This window comes from Lutzomyia longipalpis, chromosome 3 (genome assembly GCF_024334085.1).
Source record: "Lutzomyia longipalpis isolate SR_M1_2022 chromosome 3, ASM2433408v1".
NCBI classification, from domain to species: domain Eukaryota; kingdom Metazoa; phylum Arthropoda; class Insecta; order Diptera; family Psychodidae; genus Lutzomyia; species Lutzomyia longipalpis.
Window position 1 is genome coordinate 28,489,418 of NC_074709.1, and position 17,722 is coordinate 28,507,139.

Below are 17,722 nucleotides of genomic sequence, written 5' to 3' on the forward strand. Positions count from 1 at the left end.
AACTGAAAATTTTAACGTTTTAGTGAAAAATATGATTTTTTGTAAAAACATAGAATTTTTAAGAAAAACATAGAATTTCTAAGAAAACATAGAATATTTTCTATGAATCATTTAATAATTTCAATGAAATTAGGGGTTTTTCTTATCCAAAACATTGTAAATTTTCATGGATTACGTCTTAAAGAAAACATAGATTTTTTGTCATTTAAAACATAGAATTTCTGTAAGTATTAAAAGAATTAAATAGTTTACTTGAACATAGAATTTTTCAAAGAAAACAATGTTTTACTGTGAAATGTTTTTACTTTTTGCATATTATCCCATGTATCTATCTTTTGCAAAACAATAAATTTCTTAACTCTATGTTCCCAAGAAAATATAGAATTTTTCATTTTAGGAATAAAATTATAACTTGTTTAACAAAACATCGAATGTGTGATTAAAAAAAACGATTTTTTAAGCAAAAGATTTGTCGGGGAAATATTTTCTTATTGTTAGTCAAAACATCGAAAATTTCTATGTTTTTAAAGTTTGATGAACTTCTCATCAAACTATTCTTTAACATCGAGCTTTTTTTTTAACGAAGATAGTTAAATTCATTCAGAAAAATAGAATATTTTCGATAAAACATCGAATACTTTCTGCAATATTAAGCATAGGTTCTGCAAAACATAGAATTATTTGGAGCAAATTATTTTTTAAGTTTTGAAAATTGAAAATTAATTTAAATTACTCTTTGGAGCATCACAGAAAAAGATTTTAAATGTTCAAGAAAATTATTTTTCTATTTAAACTTTCTTCTAATTATTCTTTAAAATGTTTTTTTTTTCTCATTTTTCTTACCTCAAGAAAATTCTACTACTTTCGGCTATTTTCCCAAAATAAATCGTAAGAAAATGAGATGAAAACACTGAAAGAAATCAGTCTCATTTCATCTTGGTTTTTTTTTCGTTGAAAATTAAATTAAATTGTTTAAAATTATTACTTTGCACTTACCCCTTTCATTGGTTGATTTTCCTTCGACTTTTCCACCCGCAACACCTTTGATGCAAAGTAAATTTGAACCAATTGAATAGAAGTCAATGAAATGACCTTTATTTTGCACAATAATCTGCTCTTTGCTACACTGTTTCAAAAAAAAGAGAATCAGCGCTCCCTCAGAATTGGATGCGGTAGCGATTTTCACCCCGCGTGACACTCCCTGCTCGTCGTTCTGCTGGTTTGGGGGGCAAGGAAGCAGCTGGGGGTGGTGGATGATGCATCATGGGTGGTTGTGGCTTCACAGGAGGTGGCGCTAGGGGTCTCACACCGAGGGGGATGTACTTTGGGGGTGTTTTAGCGTGATAATGGAGCGGATGGTAGGGCTGTTCGGCATGAATGGGGCTTGAGCGGGAATTTGTGGCTGAATGGTTGGAGTTGTTGGAGCCACTGGAGGCCGAATTGAGGGAATCCCGGGAACTTTTGCCCACAGGAGTGGGTTTGCGCACAACAGACGGCAGAAGGGAGCGCTTGAGTGTCCCATCGGCAGGGCTGGCCTTCCGCGCTGGAGAGACTTCCTCAAGGCGCTGGTAGTTCCGTGTGGACGTGAAGTCGGGTTTTGAGAAGGTGGGACGTGGGATTGAGCCGTAATCCTTGTGTTTGAACACCATGGCGTCCTTCATTTCAATGTAGGTCTTCTGCGGGGAGAATTCCCTGCGGGGGCTGTACTCTGTGCGCTTCAAGCTGCCCGTCTTGAGATCATACGCAGCTGCCCTCTGAGCGAGCTTCGGTGGCGTCTGGGAGCGCTTCTTCAGCTCTGAATCACTCAGACGGTCGTATTCAATCTTCCGCGGGGGTTTGAGGCCACGCGGAGGACGCGGAAGGGCACTTGCTGTTGGTGGGAGGGATGATCCGCGCTCCTTTCGCGGTGGGAGGATATTCTGCGTGAGATTTGTCACTAATTTTGGGACCTGAAAAGGGGCAAGGAAGTTAGCATCTCTTTTCGCTTTAAGGATCATTTATTGAGCTATTACTTTTGACGCCGAAGAGACGCCAATATTGCTGATATCCGTCATATTCTGCCCAACACTCTGTGACACCTGCACGAGGTTCCCCATTGTATTGTTGCGAATCTTCTGGGAGCATCGCCCCTGCTTCTCCAGCAACACAATCTCCTCATTCTTCGCCACATCCTGTTGCTTCTCTTGCCTCTCTCGCTCACGCTGATCAATGTGAGCTAATTTCTACCCACAAAAAAACCACCAAAAAAATCCTTAAAAATCAAATTTTTAACAAAAGAAAACGGAAAATCTCTTCACCTGAAGGAAGGCATCGCTGTTGTTGGTGGAAAGAACAGAAACCTCATCCGAGAGTAGAGGTTGAATATTGATTTTCTTCGTTGTTAAACTGGGAAAGCAGCAAAGACCTCGCTGCAATAATAAATCCCAAATTAACCAAAATTTCTCCAAAAATTGAGCAACTTTTTTTGTTTCTTTATACAAATTACTTTTTTTTTCAATTAAAATAAAATAGATTAATTGCACAAACCTGCAGAGCACTTAAAAATGGTCAATTGCGAATTAATTAATTGGCAACATCACTTCACTTCCAAACAGCTCTCGTTCACTCGGGAATGGACAATCACATTTGGAGGGGGGGCGACAAAAAAGCTTTTTTCTGGTTAATTTGGTGGGTTTTGTAAAGTAAAAAAAAACGAAGCTTTTGGCGGCAAATTCGGGGTCAAAACACACGCAAAACACACAAAACAGCGGATATTTAATTTACTTTTTGTTTTTAGTAAATCTCGCGGAATTTTCCTAATTTTTTTGCTCAAAATTAACCCTTTGACGACCCCAAGGAATCAAATATTCAATAAGTGTGTAGATTTTACGCATTTCATGATCCATTCAGTCGTCAAAGGGTTAAAAAGATTCGCAGAAAAAAAGATGATCAGTAAAAGAAAAAAATCGTCTTTTGATCAGTTAAAAATTTAGAATATTTTTCATCGAGAAGAAAAATCAATTTGTTAAGTTTCTTTGTAATAATTTTGAGTAGATTATAGAAAACTTTTATAGTAGTTTGTCGTTCCAATAAATTCCCAATAAAATACACAAAAAGAAAATCCTTAAAATCTGTTCCATTAAAAGCTTGAAAAAAGAACTTAAAATTCAAAATATTTTTTCGCTACAAATTATGGTAATTTTATGGCACGTGTTGTAATTTCCAAGGCGATTTTATTAATTTTAATATTGTAGTACCGCTGGTACTAACTGTCATGGTATAGGACAGATTGGCTTATGTGTGTGGGGTTGGCGAGAGTCTTAAGGTGACTCTCTCTCCCAACCACCGTAGTACGGTTGGCTCAGTTACTCGTGGGCCATGGGGTCGTACGGACGGACTCACCCCCATAAGTCTGAATCGTAGTACCTGGCTATGACAATTGGTATCTCATTGTCAGGTATTTTACAATTCAGAAGTGGGATAAGCCCAAAACCCGTTCGCGGAAGTGGAACGCGAGAAAATAGTGTCGAAAAGTGGAAATACGCGAGTGAAAAATTCCATGGCGTCACTTCGACGTCACCGTGTGGAATTCGCGGAAAAAGTCCACCGTTTTGGGACTTTCGCGGCGTAGTAAATCGCGTTGTGGCACCCGTGAGTGCCTTTTATGGTTTTCCTCGGCGGGAAAAGTGCCGTTTCATGTGAAAATGTCGTGAAAATCGCGAGAAAAAACATGTCTTTTTGACATGTCGTGACATGTTCGTCGCGGAATTGAGGGGAAAAAAGTCATTCGCGGGGCTTCTTCGTGGCATGGGAATTCGTGTAGTGTTTTCCTTTGCAAGTAGAAAACGCGTCAGTCGCGGAAAACTGACCGTTTGTAGGAAAAAAATGACATTTTCGGGTGTAAATTAAATGCGCAAAAACGCGGCGTGAGTGAAAAAGAGAACAATGCGTGTGCTGTTTAATGCACCATAACGGCACTTTGTTATGTGTGAGTCTAGAGCGGCGCGCGCATGGATGGTACGCGTGTATGTGTGAGCAGCAGCGAGGAGCGCAGCAGCGAGTGACGGCATTGAGCGACCAGAGAGCATCACACACACACTCACACCAACAGGGTCTGCATCGCACAGCGAGCCTGGCACGCTGAGTAGGATGCGGCGAAGAGATGCATGCACCAAATGCATGCAAAATAAAAGAGAAGGAAAATCGCAAGTATTTTCTTTAAATTGGAGAGTGGTATTCTCCGAATTGGTTAATCCTGACTTTGATGAATTTTATTTCTATGGTTAACCCTGAAAAGCGCTTTTCAACCCCCTGTTATTCTCTTAATGTTGAATTTTATGTTTATATGTAAACATGTGGGAGTAGGTTAAGAGAATTTAATAACGAAACATAAGGGAATTTTCGTGCAGTTGGGAATTAATAAAATTCCTATGACTGATTTAAGGAATAAAAATGAGAAGTTATTCCTTTTGAAATGCATATACAGCTGTAGGCTTTGTGTAGGAATATCATCTGTCAGATAAAAACCGATTTTATTAAAACAAAGCCTGAGTTGCATAAGAATTATGTATGAAATCACAAGGTTGAAATTTTCAAGAAAAAAAAAAAAAAAAAGATGAAAATTTCAAAGGGATTGAAAAAAAAAAAGAGGGTTTAATTCTTATGCAACGTAACAAAAAAATGACCTTTAATTGCAAATTTCCTTTCAGCGAATTGGAAAAAAAAGAAGAATTATGAATGAAAACTTTGTTTTATTCTTAATTGTAATTGTATTTACATGTAGCAAAGGTTGATCCAGTAGGATGGATGAAGTGTTCTGAAAGCTGCTCTGTCAGCAGAGGAACGTTGTCGGTTGAACTGTTACCACGGGAAAGGTAGATGAAGGACTTGTCTGACAAGGGAGTATTGCGGCAAGAGGTAATCTAAGTCTGTCTAAGGGAAGGTTCAGATCTACTGAGAAGGAACAGAAACGACAAAAGGTGGCGTCGTGGAAAGATGTCTTAAAGAGGGTGTCGATGAATGAGGATTCCTGGATCTTGATAGTTCGTAATTAAGGATTCGTGTCTCGGATTAGGATTATTGAGGGAGTTTAGTCAAAAGCCGAGATGGAACGGACTTTATGGGGTTCGAATAGGAATCAAGGTTGCCGCTGCCCAGAAATACTCTTCAGTAAATTGTAGGGAAGAGAGTGGTTTCATTGAAGCATAAAGTTAGTGCTTAAAGGTAATGGAACGGATAAGTGGCGTTGTGTCCTAGGTAGTGTGTCGAAGTAGCGTTTCTCTTCTGATCAGGTTTACTGAAGCATTGGATACCTGGGTGAAAGGAAGTCCTCTGAGATTCTTGTTTCGCATAGAGGTATCAGGAGAAGAGAAAGGTGCTTGTGCACATGGAAGAGCAATTCACTATGTTTATGTGATCAGTAGAAATACTGTGATAAACTGGCTCTTCAAACATCCATAGAACCAACCTGATGTCTCGATAGATATGGTAGAATGGATGAATAGGAATGTAGGTCTGGGCGATCAATGGACGCATTGTAAGCTAGACAAGACATTCAGGTCATGTATCTATGCAACCAGTTAATACTAAAGACAACAATCATGAGTCTTCGTTGATCAGATGATATAGAGAATCATGAGTCTGTGAGTAAATGATACTGGTGTAGATAAAGCATGACGAGGTTTTCGCGGAGAGGCATCATGCTTGCATGGTGGGCCTGTTACGTTGAAAACCTGAAGTGTCGTATTGGTTATCATCACTCCAAGGGCAAGGTCCAAGGTTTTTGATAGTTAGTCATACGGCGAATGGTTTCTCGGAGACACTAGTCTCTATGGAACGAGCTTACGGTTCCTGGAACTGGGTAAGCTAAGTCTAGACATATGTTCCATGAGAAACAAGTAACATGGCGAAAGCTGTGTTGAGAGAACCTTCTGTAGGTTCATGGGTGTGATGATTTTGTGTCATGTGCACTGGCGTACTAAATCAACAGAACCCTTGTGTACTTGGACTACCAGGTACGGTTCCATTAGGAACAATTTGATATATTCTTCCAGTTGTCTATTGAGTTGTTGTCCACTGTGCCGGGCTTGCACTCTAGAACACATGAACCCAGTTGTTATCGCATTCTTTGCGAAGTATACTGGTCGGAAGAGGTTCCACTAGAACATTTTGATATGATCTTCAGTTTGTGCAAAGAGTTGTTGTCTAATACAGACTTGTATTCTATACAAAGGACCGCAGTTGTTATCGCATTCATTGCGAAGTATACTGGTCGAAGATCACGGGAAAATTCGGTCAATCTGTCTTGCTTTTCCTAGCTTGTGCCGAGGACGTCACAAAAGTCAGGAATGGCCGAATGTAGTACCGCTGGTACTAACTGTCATGGTATAGGACAGATTGGCTTATGTGTGTGGGGTTGGCGAGAGTCTTAAGGTGACTCTCTCTCCCAACCACCGTAGTACGGTTGGCTCAGTTACTCGTGGGCCATGGGGTCGTACGGACGGACTCACCCCCATAAGTCTGAATCGTAGTACCTGGCTATGACAATTGGTATCTCATTGTCAGGTATTTTACAATATTGCAATAAATTTAGAATATATAACTAGTATTTTATCTAAATACCATAAAAATCTGCTCGTAGTTACTAGAAAATTAACGAGCAAGCACTTTTGAGGCAGATCCTGAACTATAAAAAAAATTATAGGAAGTCTGAAAACCAAACCCATTTCTAATAAGAAATTTTTAATGGTTTTTCTTCTTAAATTAATTTGTGGATGAAAAGTGTTCAAAAATTCGGATTCTTTAAGAATTCTTCGCAACAATTAGAGAATTATTCAAAACTGAATAATTTCCGCCATTTTTATAGCAAAATAAAATAACAAAACCATTAAATCTAACCTCAAAAATGTCATAAATTCATTTTTTCTCAAGCTTTTAATGCTGAAAAAAACCAAATAGTATTAAGAAATAAAAATGTCACAAAAACGGTCAATTTGCGTCACTTTTGGTAATTCTTGAGGTGCTGAAAAGAATTTTGTTGAGGGAATGGCGGTGGCAAAAAACCATAAAACACATGCGTTTTAGAAAATAAATTAAAATACATGCTTTATTTTCACTTAAAAACTATTTTTCTGCATTTTCTCATCTTTCCTTAATTCTAAATTCTCCTCATTTATCTCTTTTGGGAGATTATTTTCACTTGAACGAATGTGAAATTTTCTTTTTTTTTTTGCTTTTGCACACATTTTTTGGCACTGATTTTTAAGATGACTTAAGGCACAGAAATTCGTATTTTTTTACTCCTCCTTTGGGGCTGTCTTTTGGTTCTCTTTATTATTTATTCTAAAAAACATCTGAACAGTCGAACAAGTGAAAATTTTCTCCGACTTTTATACAATTTTTATTTTAAAGTTTATATTTTTCAAAAAAAAATTTTCTTTTGTGAAAAATTTAATTTTTTCAGAGAGATTTTCTTTGTATTGTCCAAAAAGTTTGTTCATTTTTTTTTCAATTTAGTTTTTTGACTAGTCTAATATTGAATAATTTTTTTTTGTTTGAATCTGATCATTCTGATAATGTATTTTTATTCCTATCCCATTTTACCGTAACTAGAATATCAACTAGATGGCGCCAGCGTATATATAAATCTCCTAAGCGAATTTTCAGATTTCAAATCAGCCATTATTAACGTATTTTAGCAAAGAAAAATCTCTCTTTTCTAAGGCGTGAGGAAGCTCTAAAGTTTATCATTTTGTTCCATTTCTATGCAATCTAACATAAAAAAATCCCATCAATGTCGAAAGCTTTGGAAAAACTCTATAAAATAGGTTAGAATTCGTTGCAATCTAACCTTACTTTTTGTTGCTTCCCAACAGCGGAATTTTTGGAATAAAAAGAAGCAACGAATACTCTCTAAATATTCTGAATATTCCTCAAATACATGTAACGAATCTCCTTCAAAATATTCCGAATATTCTCAAGTTATTCCGAATAATTTCAAAATATTCCGAATAACTACTTATTTTTGCTCCTTTTCGGGAAGCAACGAGCCCAAAGGTCGACCTACAGCCTAGAAGTTTTGGAAGCAGGCGTGGGATTCTTTGTACCCGGACTACCAGTACTACTAATGCTCGACCGGCTACCACTCTTCTGGTACATGTCAATCTGTTGCGCCAGGAGACGCGACACCAATGGCTGACGCCCAACGAGATTCGAATAGAAAACCTCCGTTCCCTCCCCCGTGCCCATATCCTGACTCGATCCACTCACCGTATCGCGACTCTTGGCCAACGCCAATTGCCCACTCACCTTGCTCAGCTGCTCATCCAGTTGCTTCTTCATGTGATCATCCATTGAGTTGCGCGTTGCATCGTAGCTGGATTCATACGTACTCGCGGGTTGCCCGTAGCTATGACCCCCATCGAAATTCCCCCCGCTGTAGGCTGAACTTGAATTTGGCGAATAGTTCCCCATTGATTGCAGATTCATTGCGCTCTGGTGATTGTACGTTGGCGTAGGGGTTTGACTACCGTACGGGGTGGCCGTGGCCGTTGCCGGTGAAGCACCGTAAGTGGCAGAAATTGAGGGAGTTGGGGAGAAGTTTGATGCTGAATTCCCCCCATATGGGGAGGTGTCGAGGATTGAGGAGGTGTTTGTGGCTGTGTGGAAGGATGTGTTGGACACATTGAAGGAACCCTGACTATTGTACGTCAGGGGGCTCATGGCAAAACTATCAGTTGAAAGGTTGTAGGAGTCAAAGGAGGCCACGCAAGCTTCAAAATGGCGACAAAAACAATGAGAAAACATAACCTAACTTTTTTCAAAGTCTTTTTGGGGCAGGAAAACCTACCTTTTGGTCCTTGTAGGACACGTAGGACGGCATCTTTCTCAGCTAGGCGACTTTCGAGGACTTTTAGGTGCGCCTGGAGGTCATTAACACGCCTCTGAGCTGTATGAACTTCCTCCAAGTAGCGCATTTTGTCGTGTTTTGCTTCCGCAATAATCCTATCCGTTTCCTGGGCTGTCTTCTCCATTGCCTTCGCTACATTCTGCCTCAGTTGGGCCTCTTCGAGTTGCCTCTGCTCATTCTCCAATCTAAACAAACAAACACTCAATGAAAATGCTTCAAATAGCGCCTTGAAGTAGACAACAAACCTAGCTATTTGGTTAGCCTTCTCCTGAATTTGCCATTTTGATTCGCTATTTGTGCTACTTCCGCTTCTATTTGAATCCTTACTAAGCTCATTCTCATAAACAAATCTCCTTCGCTCCTCATTCTGTTGCTGCTGCTTCGTCTGCTGATGCAGCTGCGTTAGGCGTTCAATGTAGGTCTGCTTCTTCCTTAACTATTAAACCAAAAAATGATCTTTAATCACCTGAATGATCCTCAACACAAAAGACTCTTCTTCCTTTGGTCTTTACCTCATCCTCCAATCTTCGCATATTTTGCTGAGTATTCGTGAGCGCTGTATCGAGTATCCCAATGTGATTTCTCTGCTCCTGCAGAGTCGCTCTCTGAGCAGCTAATTCAATCTCCTGCCGATCCTTAGCTGCTGTTAATTCCTTATCTAATCCACAAACAATTTTATTTCAAAATTCAATTTTTATTTGAAAAAGAGAAAGGAAGAAAAATTCCTTACTTTGCGTAAAAAGTTGAGCAATGAGAATTTGATGCTCAGACGGTGCTAAAAGTTGACTCTGAAAAATATCAACTTGATCCTTGAGCGCTTTATTGAGCTCCTGGACACGCTGAAGGTCCGTCTGGAGGCGCGTCCTTGCCGCCCGTTCAAGCTTCTCACGACGTTCACACGATTGAACCAACTCCTCATGAACGCGATAAATATTCGCTACTTCTTCCTCGAGCTATCACCAAGAGCAAAATATCGAAAGATCAATTGGGTGATTTGATCTTTAAGTGTTTTCTAACGGAATTTTTGAATTTTCATTGTTATTTTGATGATTTAGCTATGAGATCGTTAAAATTTAAATTTCAAATATTTTTTTTAGACATTTTTCGACAATTTCTCGATCAATTTTCGAAAATTACTCGATCAATTTTCGAAAATGATCGATTTTGATAAAATATCAAAACGAAGCCAGAAAACATTCATTCCGAATGAAAAAATCATTCCTTTGTAACTAAAATAATATTGTTTCAATCTTCAATTCGAATTTTTGGAATTCGAAAAAGATCGATTCCGTTTCGAAACGAGAAAACCTTCTTTTAAAAAATAAAAAAAGCGTTTCATTTGCCCGAAAAAATTATCTTTTCTTCTTCTTTAATTTTTCAAATCTTCAAAATTGTTATAAAATTTAACAAATAGGGGAGAGCGGGGTTAAAAAAGTCACTAAAGGGTTTAGAAAAAGCTCAAAATATAATATTTCCCAAACAGATAAAGCGAAATGAATAGCTCAATTCTTTAGGATATTTCTTGCCCTACAACTCTTTCTCAGATCATTTTGTTCTATCTAGCTAGGAAATATGATATTTTCTGCTTTTTCCAAACCCTTAAGTGACTTTATTAGCCCCGCCCTCCCCTATAAATAATTTTCGAAATCTTTTATCTTGAATTTGGAAAAAGATTGATTTTTATGAATTTTTGAGATTTTAGGAGCGAGCGCATAATTTCCCAAAGACAGAAAACGAAACAAATCAATTTTGATAAAATTTAGTTATGTTAAAAGTAATTTTAAGCCTTTCAGAACAAAATATCGTTCATTTTAAAGAAAATAAAATCATTTTCTTTCCAATTAAAATCTTCTTTACAAAATTCACAGAATTCCAATCACTTCAAACACTTTCTTTAAAAATGTTTAAAACAATTTAAATAAAGTCTCCTTTAAAAAAAATATCAATCAAATGCATCAAATCAATGAAAGAAAAATATCTTCTCCTCTTACCTTTTGAGTTTTGGCTACTTTCATGTAGCACGTGTTGAGTTGCTGCTTGAGGAGTGAATTCTCCTTCATGAGCGCCTCAATTGTCTCCAGATCAATGTCCGCGAGACGCGTGAGGTCTGGCTGACTCTTGCTCTTCACCTTACTCACCGCCATCGTGGGGTCCTCCGTGGCCCCGCTCCAGTTGACGTACTTGGGCGGATCCTTGGGGTCGGTGTTCTCGGAAACACCCGAATCGCGCGTATTGCTGCGTCGATTGACGGGGATCTTGATCTCCTTGGCCAGGTGCTTCAGCACGTGACTCTGATTGAGGTAATCATCGGGGATTTGCGTGATCTCCTGGATTCCCTGCTCCCCGTACGATCGTGGGCGATCCTTCTTGATGATTGACGACGGCGGTGGGCTCGGGTAGTCGCGCCCATTGAGTGAGTACAGGCTGTCGTCGTTGTGGATGATGATTGTGTTGTATGAGCACGTGCTCACGTCCATTGATGAACGATTTGAGTTTGTTTCCTGCTGCGATAAGAATAAGGTATAAAGTTGCGAGGGGAAATTTGAATTTTTGCCGCCTTTTTGTTTGTTTCTTTCACTGTGTGTGACAATTGAACTGATAAGAATTTTATTGCAAAAAGAAATCATTTTGTTAAGAATTTATTGTAGATCAAATTTTTAGAAGAAAATTAAGAAATAGGAAATTTTAAAAGTAACTCCACGAATTTTAGCAACGTCTCTCAATTTTATTTTTAATCAAAAGAAAGATAAGAGAAATATTGTTTTCATTAGCATTGCTATAGGGGAGAACTTGGCTAATTTGGGCAAAATAATATTGAAAAATAAAATTATTTTAAACGATCTAATTGAGAAAAGAAAACTTTTTTTTTTAATTATAATGCTTAATTTTGTTAATTTTTTGAACTTATTGTAAACTAATTGACGTAATTTTTTTTTTAAATATTTATAAAATAATTGGCTCTGAACAGACGAAGCTGAATTTTGGTTGACGTCTTCGCGAGGAGTATTTTTTGACACTTGAGGGAGGATTTTTAGCACCAACATAACCTCAAAGCTAATCTTTTTTCTTGTAAAAAAAATGAGAGTTATGGGAAAAAATGCATTACGGTTTTCCCGGGAGGTTTCTTTCATGCTCTTTATGCATTTTCAAGGCGAAAAGTTGCACAATTCTGTTTTTTGTAACAAAATTTGCATTGAGGTTGGGAGGAGGATTTTCCCGGGCGCAAATTCTCCGCCATGTGTCAAAAAAAGCTCGAGGAGTATTTGCGCCTGGGGAAAATCCTCCACCTAACATAACCTCAATGCACATTTTGTGACAAAAAACCCAGGAAGCTTTCCGGGAACACTGCAATGTACATTTTTTCCCCATAAATCTCATTTTTTTGCACGTAAAAAAATAGCTTTGAGGTTATGTTAGCGCGGAAAATCCTCTTCCAAGTGTCAAAAAAAATGCTCCTTGCTAAGACGTTAACCAAAATTCACCTCCGTCTGTTCAGAGCCATTACGTATAACGTGCACTTTAATGTCAAAACGTCGCTGGAAAACTATGAAAATGTTCCATACTTTATGTGGCTCTTCCATTGCTATTCCAACAATAATTAAATGCCTTCAAAAAGTCTTCATAAAGTTTATTTTTAATCGGGAAATTCAAGTGATTCGTAATGCCCCTGATTGGGGTAAATTGAAGCCATTTAAATACTTTGGGAATGTGAGATAAAAATATATATTTTTTTAAATATTCAACATTTAAAAATGCTCAATTTTGCCCCAGTATTCCCTACACCGCTGTCCGTCACATATTTCTGCTGATAAATAAATAAATAATCAAATTTTTCCATTCAAATGTTCATTTCTTGACGTTCAATCTTGGCTTCAAATAAATGTTTTAAAAAAGTGGTGAAGTTTCAAAAAAAATTCTTTCTTTTGCTCATAAAATCACTTCTTGTGCAAAAAAAATGGTGACTAAACTCCTTTTGAGTGTCCTAATCATTGGCTTATCGTTCAGCTATGGTAAATACTTCTTCCATTTCTTCTATTTAGAAATAAGAGATTTTTTGGGGCAATTTTGAAGGGTTTTTTTTTATCTCAACAATGATGATTTCTTCAGGGTTTTGTGATTTTTCGGGTAATTTTTGGGATTTACTTTCGATTATTTTGAGTTTGTGGAATATTCTTTTTATGGTTTTCTCCTTTTCTGCAATAATTTCCTCAAGAAGTAAATAAAAGAAGTAAATTTTCTTAGAAGACAATTCAATTACCCCACCCAACAATACAAAATTATCAAAGAGAAAAGAATTTTGCTTCTTACCTTGAGGGAATTCCTATTGGAACCACTTCCACTCCCATTCCCAGCCACATTCTGTCCACCTGGGACCTGCTGTGTGGCCTGTTGGACGTAGATGGGGTTCCTTGTTTCGGAAATACTCCGATTGCTCGATGGGTACCTCGTGGAGGAGTCCATGGAGGCATTTGAGGAGAATCTGGCATTCTCACTGGCAACTATGGGGACATTCTCCAGCATATTCTCCTGCCCCTGTGGCTCAACACGAGCCGTGTGACGTAGCACGTAGCGTTCCTCCATTGAGAGATTCTCCGTGGACGTACTAATGTCCGTCTCACTGCCGGACAAGCTGGTTGTATTGGTGGCTTTGGTACTCTGCAAGTGTCTCCCCTTTGTGTGGCCACTGTGCATGCTTTTCTCCCCACCACAACCACCTGCTGCTGCTGCTCCCTTTGCCGCGACTGACTGTGCAAATGGCGCGAATCTCAGCCCCACTGGATGCCCGGACATTCTACACAACCCACATCGGATGGCTTTCCTTCCGTTATCAGCTCAAAAATTCGTTTTTTTTTCTCTCTTCAATTTTTATTAAATTATTCGGAAGACGTTTTTATTCCCAAACAAAAAAATTGCAAAAAAGGCGCGAAAATAAATTCTTTAAAAAAAGGCACTTTTGGCTATTCGCGGGTGCTTCTTTCTTCTTCACATAACTCCTGCGGACTTCACTGCTGTATTTCTGCACGATTCTCTCTCAGCTCTCAAAAGCTTTTATGTGACCATCTGAGGAGGACAGAAACGCATTTGAGTTAAAATTTATCTCGCCACGATGGACGTGTTTTTCACTTCTCCACAATTCATCTCAACGCGTCCTCAAACGTGCCTCTCGCGCACAAGAGAGTGATTTCGACGACACACGGAGTCTCTCAATTGATTAGATATGCAAATTGCTTTGCTAAAAATAAAGTGACGCGACTTTGCAAGCAATGCAGGACATTTTTTTTTAGCTTTAGAGAAGTTTTTTTTTCAATCAAAACTAAATCATAGAGCTACTGACAAAATATCGTGACTTCTGATATTTGTTGATGCATGCTGCAAAAGGACTTTATGCAGAATATATGGGGGGAAAGTTTTATGAAATTCTTTTAGGGAAAATTTCACAAAAAGAATTAAAAATGTTGAAAAGCTTTAATTTTTTTCTTAAAATGCTGGAAAAATATTTATTTTTGTTATCAAGATAAAATGATGTGAACCTATTTGACGGGGACTTATTAAAACCACGGTTCGAGTACAGTCTTCAATATATATTTCTAAATTCTCAACTGTAACTACCTCAATTAACAATCAACCACTCAATAATCATTCTTACAATTCTTTTATATACATATATTTTGGATGGCTCTGGTGGGGCTAATTAACAAGAGGGGATGGCCCCACCAAGCCATCGAAAGGGGGCACTACAAAAATTTAATGAGTTTTTAGAAGAAATTTTCAGATATTTGACATAAAAAATGAAAGTTTTCAAATAAAATGAAATAAATAGGTATAAAGACACGAATGCAGAAAAAAATAAAATATAGCTTAAGAAGTTTTCCAGCTTTCCAAGAGCATTTATTTGACGTAGCTAAGGAGAGTGCCTAGATATCCCTAGAATTACCGTAGAATTTGTACAGTTCATATTTTTCTTTAAAAATCAATCGATATTACTTTCAGGCTGAAAATTGCAAGTAAATAAAAATGTAATAAGGTGATTTTTAAATATTACAAAAAAACGTTGACAGTTCGAAAAAAAAATCGTAAAGTGTTTAACGACAAAAGTAACGTCATTCGTTAGAAAGAAAATGTCAAATATTATGTTGTCAAAGGTTGTGATTCAGCTATATTTAAACAATTTGTCAAACGCTATAAGGTATCATCGCACATTTCAAAATTAATATTAAACGTCAAACGTTAGAAACGGACATAACTGTCACAATGTTCTTCTAAGTAATTCAGCTGTTTCAAAAACGTTAAACATTAAAATTGAACAAACTGTCAGAACATTTCCTTAATTGATCTATTCGAAAGATGTCAAACGTTAGAATTAAGTAAACTGTCAAAACGTCCAGATACAACACTGTTAAAAATACATGGTAAGTTTCACTTACGGGCTGTGATTCTTCCTTCAGAGGCCAAGTTAAATATATGTAAATGCAAAGTCTATAAATAGCTGCAGAGTATAGATTAATCAGAAAAGGGAATGTACTGGTAAGTTTCACTTACGGGCTGTGATTCTTCCTTCAGAGGTCAGTCTAAGTGTGATATTTGATATAAGTTTGGTGGTGCAAACTCTGGGGAAGGATGACTCGCGCCACGAATCACAGCCAATGCGCGAGTTAGCCTTCCCCCAGAGTTTGCACCACCAAACTTATATCAAATATCACACTTAGACTGACCTCTGAAGGAAGAATCACAGCCCGTAAGTGAAACTTACCAGTATTTGGAATGGGAGATGAAGAAAAATGCAAAGATAAAAATTAAATATAGCATGGATGGAACAGTATAAAGCGAAAGAACGGTAAGTAAAACTTACGGGCTGTGATTCTTTCTTTGTCAGTGAAATGTGAAATTGACGGAAAATTGAGGATGGGAAAATTTTGAGGAAGGCTTTCTCGCGCACCGAATCACAGCCAACGCGCAGATAATTTGTGAGAAGCCTTAATCGTGGGCGTTGGCTGTGATTCGGTACGCGAGAAAGCCTTCCTCAAAATTTTCCCATCCTCAATTTTCCGTCAATTTCACATTTCACTGACAAAGAAAGAATCACAGCCCGTAAGTTTTACTTACCGTTCTTTCGCTTTATACTGTTCCATCCATGCTATATTTAATTTTTATCTTTGCAGTTTATATATATTTATCTTTGCATTTTTATATGTATATATAATGTATATATCTATGCATTTATATATATTTTATTTTATTTTATATGTATATATATAAAACGCCCCGCTTCGCGGGGCGTTGGACTTATGCAACTCAAGATATGACATGTAAACTTTAAAACGCGATATCTCCGGAACGGCTACATAGATTTTCTTCATTTTTGGCATGGTGATAGATATTATAGTCAACTATAATATATCAAAAAATGAAGCAATTCTATAAAGCCGTGCTCGAGATATTCATCGAAAACTCATCGAAAATTTTGTTTTCGATTTTAGCGCCACTTGCGGTCATTTTTTGAACTTGCGATGTTCCGAGCAGTTGTAGGGCTCGTTAATATCTTTCATTTGAGCCCAGGTTGATCAAAATCGGTCAAGCTGTTCTCGAGTTATGGCCGATTTTCGATGAAAAATTGTGAAGGCCATATTGGCTAAACGGCTTGGCCGATTTTCGAAAATGAGGTATCGTTGGAAAGGTCTTGATGGCCCCTATAACATATCGAAATTTCAGAGTTCTACCTATAATAGGAGCTGAGATATAGCGAAAACAAAATTTGACAGTTATTCAAAATGGCGGACGGGGGGGTGGGGGGTTGGATTTGACTTCATAATCGGATTTCTTTCACCCAATATATTAACTTTGCCGTTGACCGCAAGTCTCTATCTATTACCGTTTTCGCGCAAATTAGCGTTATACTCCGGCCGGCCGGCCGGCCGGCCGGAAAGATTTTTGGCGCCACCGTTTTTTGGAATGTGGGGACTCTAATTCGTGCTTATCCCAAGTTTGAGCCCGATCTGACGACTTTGCATTTTTGAGTGTACACAGAAGCTGTGCTTCTTTTAAGAAAGAATCACAGCTAAAAACGTCAAAAGTTATGACTCAAAACTCTTCCTAAATTATTTTTTTGCCCCTGCACCGTGGCCGTTGACCCCAATTTAGGGAATGTTTTGTGTTTACATTCCCTTATCACCTGAAGAATTTACAAAAAAAGAGAAAGATGAACTGCTGTCCTGTTCCCCATAAGACTTCCTTGCACTCTTCCCCTCTATAAATAAATCCGGGCGGTTTTTTTGCACCCAAAACAACCTTCCAAGAACACCTAAATACCCCTTCTATGCCCCCTTGCCCCAATTGGGACCCCCAAATGCCCCTGAAATTGGAAAGTACGCCCGAATTTTGCGATTTCTTGAGGAATTTTTGGGAAAATCTTCATTCACTTTCAATTGGAAACGCAATAGTGACGTCACGGTGCGAGCGAGAGTGAGACAGCTGCAGAATGGAATGCAGAGAATTCTTTCGACACATTTTGGGATTGAAATTTCATGGGAAATTACGCGAAGATCGCGGGAAATTCAATGGGAAAATGCACGAAAAACCTTCCAAAGGGATTTGGCACAAAATTCAATTTACTTACAAGAGTTTAGAGCGAGATTTTTAATTAAATTCCAGGACCGATGGCACTGTCCACTCATGTATATATAAAACTACAATAATACATAGTTGTCAAAATAATTCATGCACTTTCATGAAGATTTCTTGCAGTTTTTGTGAAAATCTTAACATTTTGAATTTTTTTGAAATGAAAATCCATAAAAAATTCAAAGTTTTTCCATAAAATATGAATTCTTTTGAAAA

The 17,722-nt window shown here is 37.9% G+C and overlaps 1 protein-coding gene across 2 annotated transcripts; it reads right to left on the minus strand.

Annotated features, from left to right (window-relative positions):
- Nucleotides 1–1,068: 1,068 nt before the first annotated feature.
- LOC129793641 (uncharacterized protein DDB_G0284459-like) lies at nucleotides 1,069–17,585 on the minus strand. Of its 2 annotated transcripts, none has more exons than XM_055833803.1 (11): nucleotides 17,502–17,585; nucleotides 13,196–13,948; nucleotides 10,879–11,391; nucleotides 9,618–9,840; nucleotides 9,400–9,545; nucleotides 9,133–9,323; nucleotides 8,828–9,072; nucleotides 8,287–8,750; nucleotides 2,298–2,408; nucleotides 2,013–2,222; nucleotides 1,069–1,949 (listed from the first exon to the last, which is right to left on the minus strand). In XM_055833803.1, exons 2-11 carry the CDS (start codon nucleotides 13,676–13,678, stop codon nucleotides 1,158–1,160), a joined length of 3,378 nt encoding a protein of 1,125 aa, XP_055689778.1. In that variant the 5' UTR covers nucleotides 13,679–13,948; nucleotides 17,502–17,585; the 3' UTR covers nucleotides 1,069–1,157. The 2 variants fall into 2 exon arrangements, with proteins under 2 accessions (XP_055689778.1, XP_055689779.1); XM_055833804.1 differs by having other exon boundaries at nucleotides 10,879–11,388; nucleotides 17,502–17,572.
- Nucleotides 17,586–17,722: the final 137 nt, after the last annotated feature.